At 35.2% G+C, this 18,340-nt stretch overlaps 1 protein-coding gene across 1 annotated transcript in view; it reads right to left on the bottom strand.

Annotated features, from left to right (window-relative positions):
• Window positions 1-8,559: 8,559 nt before the first annotated feature.
• The window catches only part of LOC132547958 (probable C-mannosyltransferase DPY19L3), a 45,991-nt gene continuing 36,210 nt past the window's right edge, over window positions 8,560-18,340 (bottom strand). Inside the window, exons 14-17 of the mRNA XM_060211775.1 lie at window positions 18,217-18,299; window positions 17,008-17,140; window positions 15,393-15,548; window positions 8,560-8,715 (exon numbers count right to left, since the gene is read on the bottom strand). Coding sequence (XP_060067758.1) covers window positions 8,560-8,715; window positions 15,393-15,548; window positions 17,008-17,140; window positions 18,217-18,299 — 528 coding nt within the window. The remainder of the gene's footprint in view (window positions 8,716-15,392; window positions 15,549-17,007; window positions 17,141-18,216; window positions 18,300-18,340) is intronic.

Raw genomic sequence — 18,340 nt, 5'->3', positions numbered from 1 at the left:
ATCTAATCCAGTAAATAGACAGCAGATAATCTATATTAGAAAACATCTGACATCAGATAATCTATTACAGGAAACAGACTTCTGATAATCTAGTACAAGAAACTGACATCCGATGCTCTATCCAAGGAAACAGATTTAAGATAATCTAATCCAGGAAATAGACATCAGATAATCTAATCCTGGAAATAGACATCAGATAATCTAATCCAGGAAATAGACATCAGATAATCTAATCCAGGAAATAGACATCAGATAATCTAATCCAGGAAATAGACATCAGATAATCTAATCCAGGAAATAGACATCAGATAATCTAATCCAGGAAATAGACATCAGATAATCTAATCCTGGAAATAGACATCAGATAATCTATTTATCAGGAACTTTATAACAGGTGCCCAAATCCCTTTAACAAGAAACAGATGACCCACTGCATATTATAGAAAAAGAAGAGTGTTTTATACCTGTTAATGTATATACAATGTTAACATTATGTCTTACGTTTATTTTCTGTTCATTATACATGTACCATGTTCCTCCAATTAGTATTTGAAAAATATAACTGGCAGCCATGATTAATTCAGTGTTGATGGAGTAAATTTATTATCTCAAATTATTTTGAAAAATGAAATGTTCTTTTCATACAAGTACCTTTATCTCTTAGTGAATCAAAACAAATTCATGAGCAGCTCACATTTTTTATTGAACAATTTCAAACCAAATCAACATGTACACACACAAATGTTTGTTTTACCATGGAAACAAAGGTAAAGTTATTCAAGTGGTATTACACTTGATCAGCAATCGTTAACAAGTCATGCTTACAAACCTCACTCAAATTTTTTTTAAAAATAAAATACACACAAAAATGGTTTCACTTTCTATACTTAATATTAAACTGATATGCACAAGATCTTCTCCTCATTTAGACAATCTTTCTGTGCATCTCCTTCCAAATCAACAATAGACTGGTACAACATCAGACATTGTGGATTTTTTGTCGACAATGAAGGTCCAAAAAGAATCTTTGTGTATTTCAAGTATAAGTTTGACACTCTTTGTCAACTTTGAATTGGACTAGTCCTTTCCATAGTCTGTTAGTGGACATAGCCACTGAGGCAAGATATCACAATCTGTTAGTGGACACATCCACAGACAAGATATCACAATCTGTTAGTGGACACATCCACAGACAAGACATCACAATCTGTTTGTGGACACATCCACAGACAAGATATCACAATCTGTTAGTGGACACATCTACAGACAAGACATCACAATCTGTTAGTAGACATATCCACAGGCAAGACATTGAAGTGAGACTTGAAAGGTTAACAAATGCTTATTTGGTATTTTTTTCAGCCAGGAGAAAATGCTCACACTGATAATGGTCATGGCTCTCCTACAACAGGAAAGCTTTGTGTTTAAATGAATGTAAGTCAATGATTCATAACCTAATTATCATATTGACAGTAATAACACACCTCTCCCTGATGTCGACCTTCTAATTATCGTATTGCCAATAATAACACCTTCACTGATTTTGACCTTCTAATTATCATATTGACAGTAATAACACACCTCTCCCTGATTTCGACCTTCTAATTATCATATTGCCAATAATAACACACCTCTCCCTGATTTTGACTTTCTTGCTATCATAATGATAGTAATTAACACAACTCTCCCTAATAGGCACACCTCTCCCTGATTTTGACTTCCTTGCTATCATAATGATAGTAATTAACACACCTCTCCCTAATAGACACACCTCTCCCTGATTTTGACTTTCTTCTTATCATACTGACAGTAATGAACATGCCTTTCCCTGATTTTGACCTTTTAATTATCAAAATGATAGTAATTAACACACCTCACCCTGATTTTTATATACTATCTATTTACCAATTTTCCATATTACAATATAGACGCAACTCTCCCTGATTTTTATATACCAAAATCCTGATTTTCTATGTTACAATATAGTCACACCTTCCCAAGCTTTTCATAAAATGATTTTCATATCTTTACACCAACAGACACACCTCTCCCTCTGCTTTTCTATCTACATTTGCACTCTTTCAATACCATGCTATTTTCATATGTTAGTTTGATTGCTTTTAATTCCTGACTCATCATTTCACCTGAAACTGCAGGAGGTAATAAAAAACTCTTTAACACACCAAAACAATCTAATGATTTTCAAAGGAGGTAATCTTATTCATTACAGTGATTATGATGGGAAGTTTAAGTTGAATTCTCATAACAATACCTAAAGGGAGGTAATTGTATTATGACATTGTAAAGTTATAAAGAGAAGTTATCTCAAGCTCTCATTGTAATCATTAAATGTGTGTGTACATAATGGAGATAATCCTTTGCTCACATTACCATGAGGTAAGGTGAGGTGATTTGATAAGCACATCACTCTCACAACAGTGGCAATAAAGGGAGGTAATCTTAGTCTTGCATCACCATGACTTAAAGGGAGGTAATCTTACACTTTCATCAACATAACTGAAGGGGAGATTATCTTAAACTCTCAGCATAATGATTGAGATGGAGGTAACCACATACCCTCAGGACAATTACTTATGAAAAGGTAAACGTTCTTCTCAATAAAATCATTCAACATGAAATCAGTTAAAAACCATATTGGATTATTGGTCCAAATCAGACAGGTTTTTTGATAGAGTTTTATCAATAACATAATCAGCTGATTGCATGTTCAATATTCATAGAAAGTCAATATATTACTGAATCAGTAATATATATTTTTTTGTGATTACATGTATAAACTATAACATCTTACTAACTTAGAATTTGCATTAGAATGAATATTATTAGCAATTAGCATCTTCATTATGAGTATAATGAATTTCCGTTTGCTAAAACTCAAGTAAATCTTAAGGTTCCAGTGATAGATTATTAAATGATTTGATAATTGATTATATCATTGCCCCATCACCAACAGGAACAAATGTAGTATTCTTTCCTGTAAAAAATGCTTTCAGGGCAAATGATATGACCTTCCTGGTACTAAGATCTGGATAGAAGATCTTAGTGTCAGCATCAAAATTGATCTATAAAACTGCTCAATTAATACTGAAGAACTTGTTTTCCCACAGTGAAATTCTTAATATATCAAAATCCATGCAAAAACACATAATAATGCTGAAATAAGCATATAATGAACTAAATATAATATATGAATATGATAATGAAATAGACATCTTGTCAATCTGTCGAAGTTATTCACCCTTATTCCTCCAAAGAAAGTAATTATCAAATCTTAGAAGTAAACATTGATGATTTTCTAGAAAACAATTAAAAGCTGAAATATTAATGATATATCTTTTGCAAAATGTTCAAGAATGGCATAGGTATTGTATATACCAAGATTCAGAATTTTCTGTTCTTTTACATATGGTTAACACTATATAGTAAAAAGGACCATCTTTTTGTCTTTACATTAAACTATATTAAAAATCTGGACTGGAATGTCTAAATACAAAAACATGCAAAAGGTTTAAATATGTTAACAATATAGTTTTTCTTTAATAAAAATTCCTTTTAAGTACTGTAATAATAAATTCCGGGTACATGTATTTTTCACAAAATGGTTAGAATGTGTGACATGAAATAAACTGTGTACAACAAATTAAATAACTATATTAGTTCTCTTTCCTTATCTAATTGGTAATAATAGTAATGTTTCTCTTGTTTACGTAATCTGATTTCTCCAATATCTAGATATCAACTCAAAATGTAGCTATATGAATTCTTTGTACATACTATAATTATCTAGATCTTGTCCTTTTTAGAAGATAATTAACTGTGTCACATATCTTGTGTTGGAGTGTATCCCAATTCAGTTTCTATTTTATACCTTCATTACATTTGCAGTATTTGTGTAAAAAATATGAAAATAAACCTTAACCTTTCAGGGTTGCTAGTGTTTTCAGCTAACACTAAATCTTCTACCACTGAATCAGACCTATGTATATCATTATATATGTATAAACTGTTTAATACACTGACCGACATGCAATAAAGAAAATTTCTATTGTTCATGTAATTCAAATGTAGTTAACACAGGTAACCTGAATCATCAGGTAGTTAATTGAGTACTGTATTTTTAGATAACCTAAAACTTAATCATAGGAACACTATGGCTGTGATTGTGATTGCAAATATTTTGATTAATACAGAAACTAATTTTCAATCAGTTTTCCTGAAATACCAGTTCCTTTTTTGTACATGGATCCATTGTTAGGTATTATTTTTTTTAATTATTTATGTGATATATCAGTTTCACAAAATACCATACTTTGAAAATGAATTCATTCAGATTAGAATTCATATGAAAACTTTAAACAAAAACAATCTAATATCAGATGTACTGTGTACTGTAATATCAGATGTACTGATCACACATCAGTCAAGTAAATATTATCTTACTTAAACACTAATATCTAATCTACTTGTAAACCATCAACAATTAACAACCAAAAAAATCTCAAATTTAAGTTTTACTAATTGAAAAGCAAACATGTTAATATTCAAATAAAAAAAATGAAATTCTGTCAAATCAATTTTTTGGTCCCATAACCTCCTGATTCAGATCAACATAAAATAATATCAAAAACACAGCACTAAATAAAACAAACACATGGACTAGCTAACTGTGCATACTATAAGCAATGATTGGGGGTCCACTACTTGTAAGTAATTGTATCTACCTGGTAAATAAGGGACCAATACAGGTAAGTAATTGTATCTACCTTGTAAACAAAGGTCCATCACAGGTAAGTAATTGTATCTACCTTGTAAATAAGGGACCAATACAGGTAAGTAATTGTATCTACCTGGTAAATAAGGGACCAATACAGGTAAGTAATTGTAGCTACCTTGTAAATAAGGGTCAGCTACAGGTAAGTAATTGTATCTACCTTGTAAACAACGGAACAATACAGGTAAGTAATTGTATCTACATTGTAAATAAGGGACCAATACAGGTAAGTAATTGTATCTACCTTGTAAATAAGGATCAGCTACAGGTAAGTAATTGTATCTACCTTGTAAACAACGGAACAATACAGGTAAGTAATTGTATCTACATTGTAAATAAGGGACCAATACAGGTAAGTAATTGTATCTACCTTGTAAATAAGGGCCTGCTACAGGATCCTTTCATAACTGTGATGGAGATCCCAGAATTTTGGGTCTGATTTCAGCCAAAAAATCATCATCAACCATCTGATATAACGGTACTTTTTTGTGGTTTAGAGTAGGGAACGGTGCAATCTCTACCAATGAAGTTATATAAAGTTTGTGAGTAAGCATTAGTAAGGAGAATCAGGTAAAACTTGTTACATGTAAGTTACTACCAGGAATTCCTTTGTGAATTGACAAAGAGATCAATGAATCCTAGGTGTAGGACTGTGAGGAGTCTACTGACAACGGAATGGACCAGGATTCATTTAACGTTCGCAGGGACTTTATATATAAAATATACCTACCCAGATTGATACAAACTCTATAAAATAAATAGACCAACATACTATCTAAAATCCATTTTTTATCCTTCACAGTGATTCTTGCACCGAATTACCAATAACGACTGCCTTATACTGAATAGCCAATCACAAAGATTGTCTTATACTGAACAGCCAATTACAATGACATTCTATTCATTGACTATTCATAAGAAATGATAATACCAACCAAATACAAGAAAGAATATCAACAAACTGTATCATCAATCTCATAAACAACTCTTGATGAAGGACAAATGTGACCTGACATTTCCATTTTGTTACTTACAACTAATTTTAACTTAGGTATGATTTTTTTTACTTTAAATTGCCATCAATATAACTTAAAAAAATCACAAAGTAAAGGAATTCATAATTATTGAAATTCTGACACCATGACAAACAATCATATAACATTATAAAATGAATACATGTTATCATTTCAGATTATCAATTCTGGTTTAAAACTCAGTATAGTTAAAACTTTATCCTTAACTTAGATTTAAACTTCACAACCTGGTTTAACCTATCAATATATTTCAAAATCTGATGTATAATATTATGCATTGGTATACAATGTACATATCTGTTTCTTTATCTTAATCAGTAAACATTATGCAAGATCCTATCAAAATACAAATCATTACAATATTTTAGGAAAAGTGTCAATAAAATCTAAGAAATAAACAACAAAATTGTTTAAAAACTTCTGTGTACATCAAAAACTCAAAATACTTTATAGAGTTTATAATTCAATGTTATAAATTCATCAAAATTTATTAATCAATAAGTTACAAATTTATAATTAAAAAAAAGAAATACATTGTAAAACAATCAATACTACAGGAATATCAAAGGTATCCGAGAGCACTACAAACAGGTGCTTTCGACTCCCTATCCAATAAATTTGATTGTTAAATATTTGAAATATGTGGTAGCGAGTGCCATGTCTTAATACATGTATATAAAGGTTTAAATTGAATATATACTGTAATTGATATGGTATACCATAATATATATACACTTCTATTCGACAGGCATATGATAAAGTACCATCTGCAGAATTACTTTTTTTCATAATTACTCGGACCATTCAGTAGATGACAAACATATTTCTTAAGATCAAAAATGATGGACACTAATATTTAAGTTTAACAAAATGTTTTGAAATGTTTTAGTCAGTACCTATTATTCATTATGGATGTTTTTGTTGATGGATCCAAAGAACCAAATATATTTCCTGATATTAAATAATTTTTTCACAAGCAAGCCACACTAATCTGGTGGATATGCTTCAGTACACACAAAACACTATCTGAAACTTGCTGTATTATATCATTCAGGAATCCTAATTTTCTATTTAAATGTACTGACAAATTAAATTTTTATCTATTTGCTGAACTGATCACATGTACTAAATGACCTACACCCTTAATACTCAGAAGACTTTCCTTATTGCCCAGATTTCTCCCAGACTACAAGAAGTTAATCAGTTTAAATTCTACCAATCTAGTGCCTTGTCTGTCTGGTGACTTTCTGGAAGTAAATAAATTTGTTACCAGTAAAGGCAAGCCCTGACCAAAGCCATGGCAAACATTTAATTAACTTATCAATATTTCTGTTCTTAAACTGATATGGATTTCTATCTGCTGTCAGAAAGGCCCTTCAGCTTAAAGAAGAGGTATGAATGCAATCAGCAAACCAAACATTTTTATATGTATTAACACAAATATTTAATCAGAGAAAATAAACAGATAAATGATATCAACTATGATTCTGCAGCTTCAGCACAGAGTTTAAAGCTCACAACCTTCAGTATTAAATGATGTATAAACAACAGAAACATTATCTCTAAAACAGCACAATATTATTGCTTGTAGTCAAGTCAGCACAATTTAAGACATGGATAAAATCAATTAGGCAAAGCCTTTATTTCCCTGGATTTCTACAGATACCCTGTATGGAAGCCTCTACTGACTAAAATGTTGCCAGTAGAAGTGATAGCAGAAATAATCAGTAAAGGTTGGTTGTAGAAAATAATTACCACAAATAAGATCAATAAAACAAGGATTTCAGACTTCGCAGCACCTAAGAGATTATATATATAGTCATTGTATCATAATTCTTACTGTTTATCTCCAAGTGACTGATTTGATAAGAAGGAAAATGGAATATAGCAAAAAAAAACTGTAAATAAGTATGTGTATATGTATGATAAAATGATCACCAATTAACCCTTCAAGTGATAAAATAGTTATCACCAACATTTAACTTTAAAGATTAAGGTACAAGGTATAGAGGGAAGTATGTCTATTTCTTTCCGATGTCACTTGGTTAAAAATTTGTTTGCCTCTAAGGGACCCTAAAAAGGATCTAACCCCTTTCTATTCTAAATCTGTCAGTGGTTCTTAAGAAGAAAATACAATACACAATGCAGTACGATATTAATACACCGTACTCAGACATACTCCCATTATAGAGCTGAAAAAATACACCGTACTCAGACATAACCCCATTATAGAGCTGAAAAGATGCTACTGGGAAGACACTGGATAGACAGATGACAGACATTGTCTTATTAGTTCATAGGCAATGAGCTAGACTGGCTAATATAACAGTTATCAGCAGGGTCCAAAGTCAATGCATAGAAGATAAAGTCATTTAACACTGCCCTACACCATCAGTGATTTTTTTTAATAAATCACTTTACTAATTAAATAAAAAAAAATAGGATCATACCTAATGCCGTAGAGAAGCGTTTGCTACAGATCATGAAACTTAATTAAAAATTATTTCAGAAATAAAAAATGTCAAAATAACTGAGAAATTGCTGGTTTTTGTCAACAAATATTTCTTCAAACTTTTCAGTAATATTTTCCTGAATGTATTGTGTAATGGTTACCAGAACATGATTGATATGAATTTTGACATCTTATAACATTCTCACAAATGAATCTATTATACCCAAACACTGTTGTCTGCACATCAATCCTTATTTTGACAATCACTTTTGTTGTTGTTGCTATACCACCTTGTGAACACGAAATGTCTTGTTACTCATGACTGGTTTGAATAGCTTCGTGAAACGAGTTCCATTGTACCTGATTTCATCACAAAATCTCGCCACTTTACTTCGGATAAGTCCAGGCTCCATCTTACCATTACTGGCATCAGGAAGCTGAAAAATAAACACAGACACAGGTCAGAGATCTTGATAGCTCCGTATATCTACAAATGTAGGGAAGAACCTAAATCTATTCTAAAGGTCAATTTCTAGAACTGGTACAGTCACAGATGTCAGAGTCGTGTGTATCAATGGTGAAAGTAAGAAACAATTATTATCCAAGATGGCTGATACTAATGAACACGGGACTGTCCACTAATAAGTTCTCCAACCTCACCAATACTAATAAGTTCTCCAACCCCACCAATACTAATATGTTCCCCAAACCCACCAATACTAATAAGTTCTCCAACCCCACCAATACTAATATGTTTCCCAACCCCACCAATACTAATAAGTTCTCCAACCCCACCAATACTAATAAGTTCTCCAACCCCACCAATACTAATAAGTTCTCCAACCCCACCAATACTAATAAGTTCTCCAACCCCACCAATACTAATAAGTTCTCCAACCCCACCAATACTAATAAGTTCTCCAACCCCACCAATACTAATAAGTTCTCCAACCCCACCAATACTAATAAGTTCTCCAACCCCACCAATACTAATATGTTCTCCAACCCCACCAATACTAATAAGTTCTCCAACCCCACCAATACTAATAAGTTCTCCAACCCCACCAATACTAATATGTTTCCCAACCCCACCAATACTAATAAGTTCTCCAACCCCACCAATACTAATAAGTTCTCCAACCCCACCAATACTAATAAGTTCTCCAACCCCACCAATACTAATAAGTTCTCCAATACTAGTAAGTTCTCCAACCCCACCAATACTAATATGTTTCCCAACCCCACCAATACTAATAAGTTCTCCAACCCCACCAATACTAATAAGTTCTCCAACCCCACCAATACTAATAAGTTCTCCACCCCCACCAATACTACTATGTTTCCCACCCCCACCAATACTAATAAGTTCTCCAACCCCACCAATACTAATAAGTTCTCCAACCCCACCAATACTAATAAGTTCTCCAACCCCACCAATACTAATAAGTTCTCCAACCCCACCAATACTAATATGTTTCCCAACCCCACCAATACTAATAAGTTCTCCAACCCCACCAATACTAATAAGTTCTCCAACCCCACCAATACTAATAAGTTATCCAACCCCACCAATACTAATAAGTTCTCCAACCCCACCAATACTAATAAGTTCTCCAACCCCACCAATACTAATAAGTTCTCCAACCCCACCAATACTAATAAGTTCTCCAACCCCACCAATACTAATAAGTTCTCCAACCCCACCAATACTAATATGTTTCCCAACCCCACCAATACTAATATGTTTCCCAACCCCACCAATACTAATATGTTTCCCAACCCCACCAATACTAATATGTTTCCCAACCCCACCAATACTAATAAGTTCTCCAACCCCACCAATACTAATAAGTTCTCCAACCCCACCAATACTAATAAGTTCTCCAACCCCACCAATACTAATAAGTTCTCCAACCCCACCAATACTAATAAGTTCTCCAACCCCACCAATACTAATAAGTTCTCCAACCCCACCAATAATAATAAGTACTCCAACCCCAACAATACTAATATGTTTCCCAACCCCACCAATACTAATATGTTTCCCAACCCCAGCAATACTAAAAAGTTCTCCAACCCCACCAATACTAATAAGTTCTCCAACCCCACCAATACTAATAAGTTCTCCAACCCCACCAATAATAATAAGTTCCCAACCCCACCAATACTAATAAGTTCTCCAACCCCACCAATACTAATAAGTTCTCCAACCCCATCAATACTAATTAGTTCTCCAACCCCACCAACTACTCCAACCCCACCAATACTAATAAGTTCTCCAACCCCACCAATACTAATAAGTTTCCCAACCCCACCAATACAATAAAGTTCTCCAACCCCACCAATACTAATATGTTTACTAATAAGTTCCCAACCCCACCAATACTAATAAGTTCTCCAACCCCACCAATACTAATAAGTTCTCCAACCCCACCAATACTAATAAGTTCTCCAACCCCACCAATACTAATAAGTTCTCCAACCCCACCAATACTAATAAGTTCTCCAACCCCACCAATACTAATAAGTTCTCCAACCCCACCAATACTAATAAGTTCTCCAACCCCACCAATACTAATATGTTCTCCAACCCCACCAATACTAATAAGTTCTCCAACCCCACCAATACTAATAAGTTCTCCAACCCCACCAATACTAATAAGTTCTCCAACCCCACCAATACTAATAAGTTCTCCAACCCCACCAATACTAATAAGTTCTCCAACCCCACCAATACTAATATGTTTCCCAACCCCACCAATACTAATAAGTTCTCCAACCCCACCAATACTAATAAATTCTCCAACCCCACCAATACTAATAAGTTCTCCAACCCCACCAATACTAATAAGTTCTCCAACCCCACCAATACTAATAAGTTCTCCAACCCCACCAATACTAATAAGTTCTCCAACCCCACCAATACTAATAAGTTCTCCAACCCCACCAATACTAATATGTTTCCCAACCCCACCAATACTAATAAGTTCTCCAACCCCACCAATACTAATAAGTTCTCCAACCCCACCAATACTAATAAGTTCTCCAACCCCACCAATACTAATATGTTTCCCAACCCCACCAATACTAATAAGTTCTCCAACCCCACCAATACTAATAAGTTCTCCAACCCCACCAATACTAGTAAGTTCTCGAACCCCACCAATACTAATATGTTTCCCAACCCCACCAATACTAATAAGTTCTCCAACCCCACCAATACTAATAAGTTCTCCAACCCCACCAATACTAATAAGTTCTCCAACCCCACCAATACTAATAAGTTCTCCAACCCCACCAATACTAATATGTTTCCCAACCCCACCAATACTAATAAGTTCTCCAACCCCACCAATACTAATAAGTTCTCCAACCCCACCAATACTAATAAGTTACTAAAAAGTTCTCCAACCCCACCAATACTAATAAGTTCTCCAACCCCACCAATACTAGTAAGTTCCCTAACCCCACCAATACTAATAAGTTCTCCAACCCCACCAATACTAATATGTTTCCCAACCCCACCAATACTAATAAGTTCTCCAACCCCACCAATACTAATAAGTTCTCCAATCCCACCAATACTAATAAGTTCTCCAACCCCACCAATACTAATAAGTTCTCCAACCCCACCAATACTAATAAGTTCTCCAACCCCACCAATACTAATAAGTTCTCCAACCCCACCAATACTAATAAGTTCCCAACCCCACCAATACTAATAAGTTCTCCAACCCCACCAATACTAATAAGTTCCCTAACCCCACCAATACTAATAAGTTCTCCAACCCCACCAATACTAATAAGTTTCCAACCCCACCAATACTAATAAGTAAACCCCACCAATACTAATATGTTCTCCAACCCCACCAATACTTTCCCAACCCCACCAATACTAATAAGTTCTCCAACCCCACCAATACTAATAAGTTCTCCAATACTAATAAGTTCTCCAACCCCACCAATACTAATAAGTTCTCCAACCCCACCAATACTAATATGTTTCCCAACCCCACCAATACTAATAAGTTTCCCAACCCCACCAATACTAATAAGTTCTCCAACCCCACCAATACTAATAAGTTCTCCAACCCCACCAATACTAATAAGTTCTCCAACCCCACCAATACTAATAAGTTCTCCAACCCCACCAATACTAATAAGTTCTCCAACCCCACCAATACTAATAAGTTCCCAACCCCACCAATACTAATAAGTTCAATACCAATACTAATAAGTTCTCCAACCCCACCAATACTAATAAGTTCTCCAACCCCACCAATACTAATAAGTTCTCCAACCCACCAATACTAATAAGTTCTCCAACCCCACCAATACTAATAAGTTTCCCCAACCCCACCAATACTAATAAGTTCTCCAACCCCACCAATACTAATAAGTCCTCCAACCCCACCAATACTAATAAGTTCTCCAACCCCACCAATACTAATAAGTTCTCCAACCCCACCAATACTAATAAGTTCTCCAACCCCACCAATACTAATAAGTTAACCAACCCCACCAATACTAATAAGTTCTCCAACCCCACCAATACTAATAAGTTCCAACCCCAACCCCACCAATACTAATAAGTTCTCCAACCCCACCAATACTAATAAGTTCTCCAACCCCACCAATACTAATAAGTTCTCCAACCCCAACAATACTAATAAGTTCTCCAACCCCACCAATACTAATAAGTTCTCCAACCCCACCAATACTAATAAGTTCTCCAATCCCACCAATACTAATAAGTTCTCCAACCCCACCAATACTAATATGTTATCCAACCCCACCAATACTAATAAGTTCTCCAACCCCACCAATACTAATAAGTTCTCCAACCCCACCAATACTAATAAGTTCTCCAACCCCACCAATACTAATAAGTTCTCCAAATACCCCACCAATACTAATACCAATACTAATAAGTTCTCCAACCCCACCAATACTAATAAGTTCTCCAACCCCACCAATACTAATAAGTTCTCCAACCCCACCAATACTAATAAGTTCTCCAACCCCACCAATACTAATAAGTTCTCCAACCCCACCAATACTAATAAGTTCTCCAACCCCACCAATACTAATAAGTTCTCCAACCTCACCAATACTAATAAGTTCTCCAACCTCACCAATACTAATAAGTTCTCCAACCTCACCAATACTAATAAGTTCTCCAACCTCACCAATACTAATAAGTTCTCCAACCCCACCAATACTAATATGTTCCCCAACCCCACCAATACTAATAAGTTCTCCAACCCCACCAATACTAATAAGTTCTCCAACCCCACCAATACTAATAAGTTCTCCAACCCCACCAATACTAATAAGTTCTCCAACCCCACCAATACTAATATGTTCCCCAAACCCACCAATACTAATAAGTTCTCCAACCCCACCAATACTAATAAGTTAACCAACCCCACCAATACTAATAAGTTCAACCCCACCAATACTAATAAGTTCTCCAACCCCACCAATACTAATAAGTTCTCCAACCCCACCAATACTAATAAGTTCTCCAACCCCACCAATACTAATAAGTTCTCCAACCCCACCAATACTAATAAGTTCTCCAACCCCACCAATACTAATAAATTCTCCAACCCCACCAATACTAATAAGTTCTCCAACCCCACCAATACTAATAAGTTCTCCAACCCCACCAATACTAATAAGTTCTCCAACCCCACCAATACTAATAAGTTCTCCAACCCCACCAATACTAATAAGTTCTCCAACCCCACCAATACTAATAAGTTCTCCAACCCCACCAATACTAATAAGTTCTCCAACCCCACCAATACTAATAAGTTCTCCAACCCCACCAATACTAATAAGTTCTCCAACACCACCAATACTAATAAGTTCTCCAACCCCACCAATACTAATAAGTTCTCCAACCCCACCAATACTAATAAGTTCTCCAACCCCACCAATACTAATAAGTTCTCCAACCCCACCAATACTAATAAGTTCTCCAACCCCACCAATACTAATAACCCCACCAATACTAATAAGTTCTCCAACCCCACCAATACTAATAAGTTCTCCAACCCCACCAATACTAATAAGTTCTCCAACCCCACCAATACTAATAAGTTCTCCAACCCCACCAATACTAATAAGTTCTCCAACCCCACCAATACTACTTAGTTCTCCAACCCCACCAATACTAATAAGTTCTCCAACCCCACCAATACTAATAAGTTCTCCCAACCCCACCAATACTAATATGTTCTCCAACCCCACCAATACTAATAAGTTCTCCAACCCCACCAATACTAATAAGTTCTCCAACCCCACCAATACTAATAAGTTCTCCAACCCCACCAATACTAATAAGTTCTCCAACCCCACCAATACTAATAAGTTCTAATAAGTTCCCAACCCCACCAATACTAATAAGTTCTCCAACCCCACCAATACTAATAAGTTCTCCAACCCCACCAATACTAATAAGTTCTCCAACCCCACCAATACTAATAAGTTCTCCAACCCCACCAATACTAATAAGTTCTCCAACCCCACCAATACTAATAAGTTCTCCAACCCCACCAATACTAATAAGTTCTCCAACCCCACCAATACTAATAAGTTCTCCAACCCCACCAATACTAATAAGTTCTCCAACCCCACCAATACTAATAAGTTCTCCAACCCCACCAATACTAATAAGTTCCCTAACCCCACCAATACTAATAAGTTCTCCAACCCCACCAATACTAATAAGTTCTCCAACCCCACCAATACTAATAAGTTCTCCAACCCCACCAATACTAATAAGTTCTCCAACCCCACCAATACTAATATGTTTCCCAACCCCACCAATACTAATAAGTTCTCCAACCCCACCAATACTAATAAGTTCTCCAACCCCACCAATACTAATATGTTTCCCAACCCCACCAATACTAATATGTTTCCCAACCCCACCAATACTAATAAGTTCTCCAACCCCACCAATACTAATAAGTTCTCCAACCCCACCAATACTAATAAGTTCTCCAACCCCATTAATACTTTTGGTCAACCTGTTTTCATTGATGAAGTGGATTATTTGTAGTGAAATATTATAACCTAATCTCCTGAGTTATGGGATACTTACATGGCCATTATGAAAGTCCATTAAATCAGGGGTTCGACATCCATTTTTTGATGGAGCTAAACAAATACTGTCCTCCAGAATTATATAACTAGATTTATACTTCTTCAGTAGTTTGTGTACATCTTCTGGTGTTTTTCTAGCATAGATTTGATAAAGCTGCAACAAAAAGAAGGGGAAGTCACAAAGCTGTAATCATAGTGTTTCATCAACTTGGCATAAAATTTAATCTTATACCACAACCAGTTAGAAAATTATACATGACATTTCAGTAATTACACTGTCAGCATAGTCACCAAAATGTCACATATTATTTTCCAACTGGTTGTGATATAATAAATTCTTAATATATGTTACCAACTTGAAGAAAATGTTTGGAGATCAGATTTAAATATTTTAGTAATTTATCACAAGATACATTTACCACACATGATTCAATCCTCTATGAAACCAGCATTTTCATTGGCTAATATTTTTATGTTATCACTCTTAACATAAAACAAGAGATCCCTTTGGGATCTTGGAAATCATCATTGCATGATCTTTAATGTTTTTTTTTTTTTATTTTTACTTCTCTCCCCTTGTCCTCTTAATAATTTGAGAACATGGGAATCCCACATATGAAATTTAAGAATGTTCAATAAGAGCTTTTGGAGAAATATAAAAAAAACCAAACTTCATCTATCAAAATCCAAAATGATATCAGTCAGCCATATTGTTTTCTTGAGCAGACACAATGCCATGGAAACAACATGGGACCAAGAGGGACCTACACATCAAATTAAGAAATATCTCTCCAGTACTTCTCAAGAAAGAGTGATAACAAACTTCAACAATCAAAATCTATGTCTGCTGCCAGTTGGCCATTCTGTTTCACTGATCAGCCTCAAAATTACATCAGCACACCAGTGGACAATGGGAAACCTACAAATTAAGCTGGAACAAATATCCCTCAAATTTTCATTGTCAAAATCTAATATGGCCAATTGTCTGCCATTCTGTTCTTCTGATTATTCCAAAAATCAAAGGAGCACAACTAGGGACCAAGAGAACCTTCATATGAAATTTGTGAAATATCCATTCAGTATTTTCCAAGAAATAGCAATAACAATCTTTCATTATCAAAATCCAAGATGGCCACCTTTCAGCCATTTTGTCTCATAAGTCCCCAAATCAAAAGGACACGACAAGGAACAAAGAAGAAGCTACATTTGATATCTAAGACAGATCCATCCAGTACTTCACAAAATACTGTTTACTGATGAACAGACAGACCAATGACACAGAGCCATTTGAAAAACATACCAATTGATGATGATGAGCTATCAAGACAGAAAAAAACAGATAACATATGAAACATTTCATTTGTTTATCAATATTTGGGTTGATTTTGCCAAAACAAATCATTTTTATCAATTTAGAGACCTCACATAATAGTAACACACATGAATTATAGCCAAGTGAGTATGGATCAATAAAGAATTTGTCAGCCCTATTGACAATATTTTACCGTATGTTAAGTTTTTGCTGAAGTTTAATTAATTTACAACAAATTTCTGTGTGCTTACTCTCACCATACCAAACTTTTGATTGTTGACAAAAACCTTATCATACTAACATCTTTAGTTTTGTCTCGTAGATGTTTGTCCTCATAGTGGGGATGGTTTGTGATAGGGCGACCAGTACATAACTTAACTCCGGCCAGTAACTGCATACTTCCTGTAAACGCTGCCTTTTTAGGGGTCTCTTTTCTGTAAGAATGGCGAACATGTTTATATTATTGATCATAATATATTTAGCAACAAAATATTCAGGGCACCCCTGTCTTCCTATAGTGACTGAGCTTAAGAGACATTTTCCCTATTGGAGTCAATGGAAATAGGTACCTGGGGTAGGCTGGCATTGTTCAAGTGTAGCATAATGATAGGCATAGGCTTGTATATTAAAAGGATGACATTTATAGGAATAGGCTAGTATTTTACCAGGGAGATACTGATACAAACAGGTCAGTATTTCATCAGGGTTACACTATGACATGAAAAGGCTAGAGATTCAACAGGGTGAAATTCCAATAGCAGCAAGGCAGCATTTTATCAGGGTGATACTGACAGGAACAGGCTAGTATTTTACCAGGGTGATACGGATAGGAACAGCTAGTATTTTACCAGGGTGATACTGATAGGAACAGCTAGTGTTTTACCAGGGTGATACTTATAGGAACAGGCGAGTATTTTACCAGGGTGATACTGACAGGAACAGGCTAGTATTTTACCAGGGTGATACTGACAGGAACAGGCTAGTATTTTACCAGGGTGATACTGATAGGAACAGGCAAGTATTTTACCGGGGTGATACTGATAGGAACAGGCTAGTATTTTACCAGGGTGACACCGACAGGAACAGGCTAGTATTTTACCAGGGTGATACTGATGGGAACAGCTAGCATTTTACCAGGGTGACACAGATAGGAACAGGCAAGTATTTTACCAGGGTGATACTGATAGGAACAGCTAGTATTTTACCAGGGTGATACTAATAGAAACAGGCTAGTATTTTACCAGGATGATACTTATAGGAACAGCTAGTATTTTACCAGGGTGATACTGATGGGAACAGCTAGCATTTTACCAGGGTGACACAGATAGGAACAGGCAAGTATTTTACCAGGGTGATACTGATAGGAACAGGCTAGTATTTAAACAGGGTGATACTGATAGAAACAGGCAAGTATTTTACCAGGGCGATACATGTAGAAACAGGCTAGTATTTAATCAGGGTGATACTGATAGAGACAGGCTAGTATTTTACTACTCTGATTGACACTAACTTAATCCACTCCATGAGCTGAACAGTATCTGGGTCCCAGAATTCTTTAAGGTCTTCTAGTTCTTTGAAAACAGGAGGAAGAGCCTGAAACATAAACAAAAGAAGTATTTAGATACAAAATTTAT

Source organism: Ylistrum balloti, unplaced genomic scaffold (genome assembly GCF_031769215.1).
Source record: "Ylistrum balloti isolate Yb309-2 unplaced genomic scaffold, AGI_CSIRO_Ybal_v1 Utg369990, whole genome shotgun sequence".
Classification (NCBI taxonomy): domain Eukaryota; kingdom Metazoa; phylum Mollusca; class Bivalvia; order Pectinida; family Pectinidae; genus Ylistrum; species Ylistrum balloti.
The sequence above is the reverse complement of the archived record's forward strand: the minus strand, read 5'-3'. Positions and strand labels throughout refer to the sequence as shown.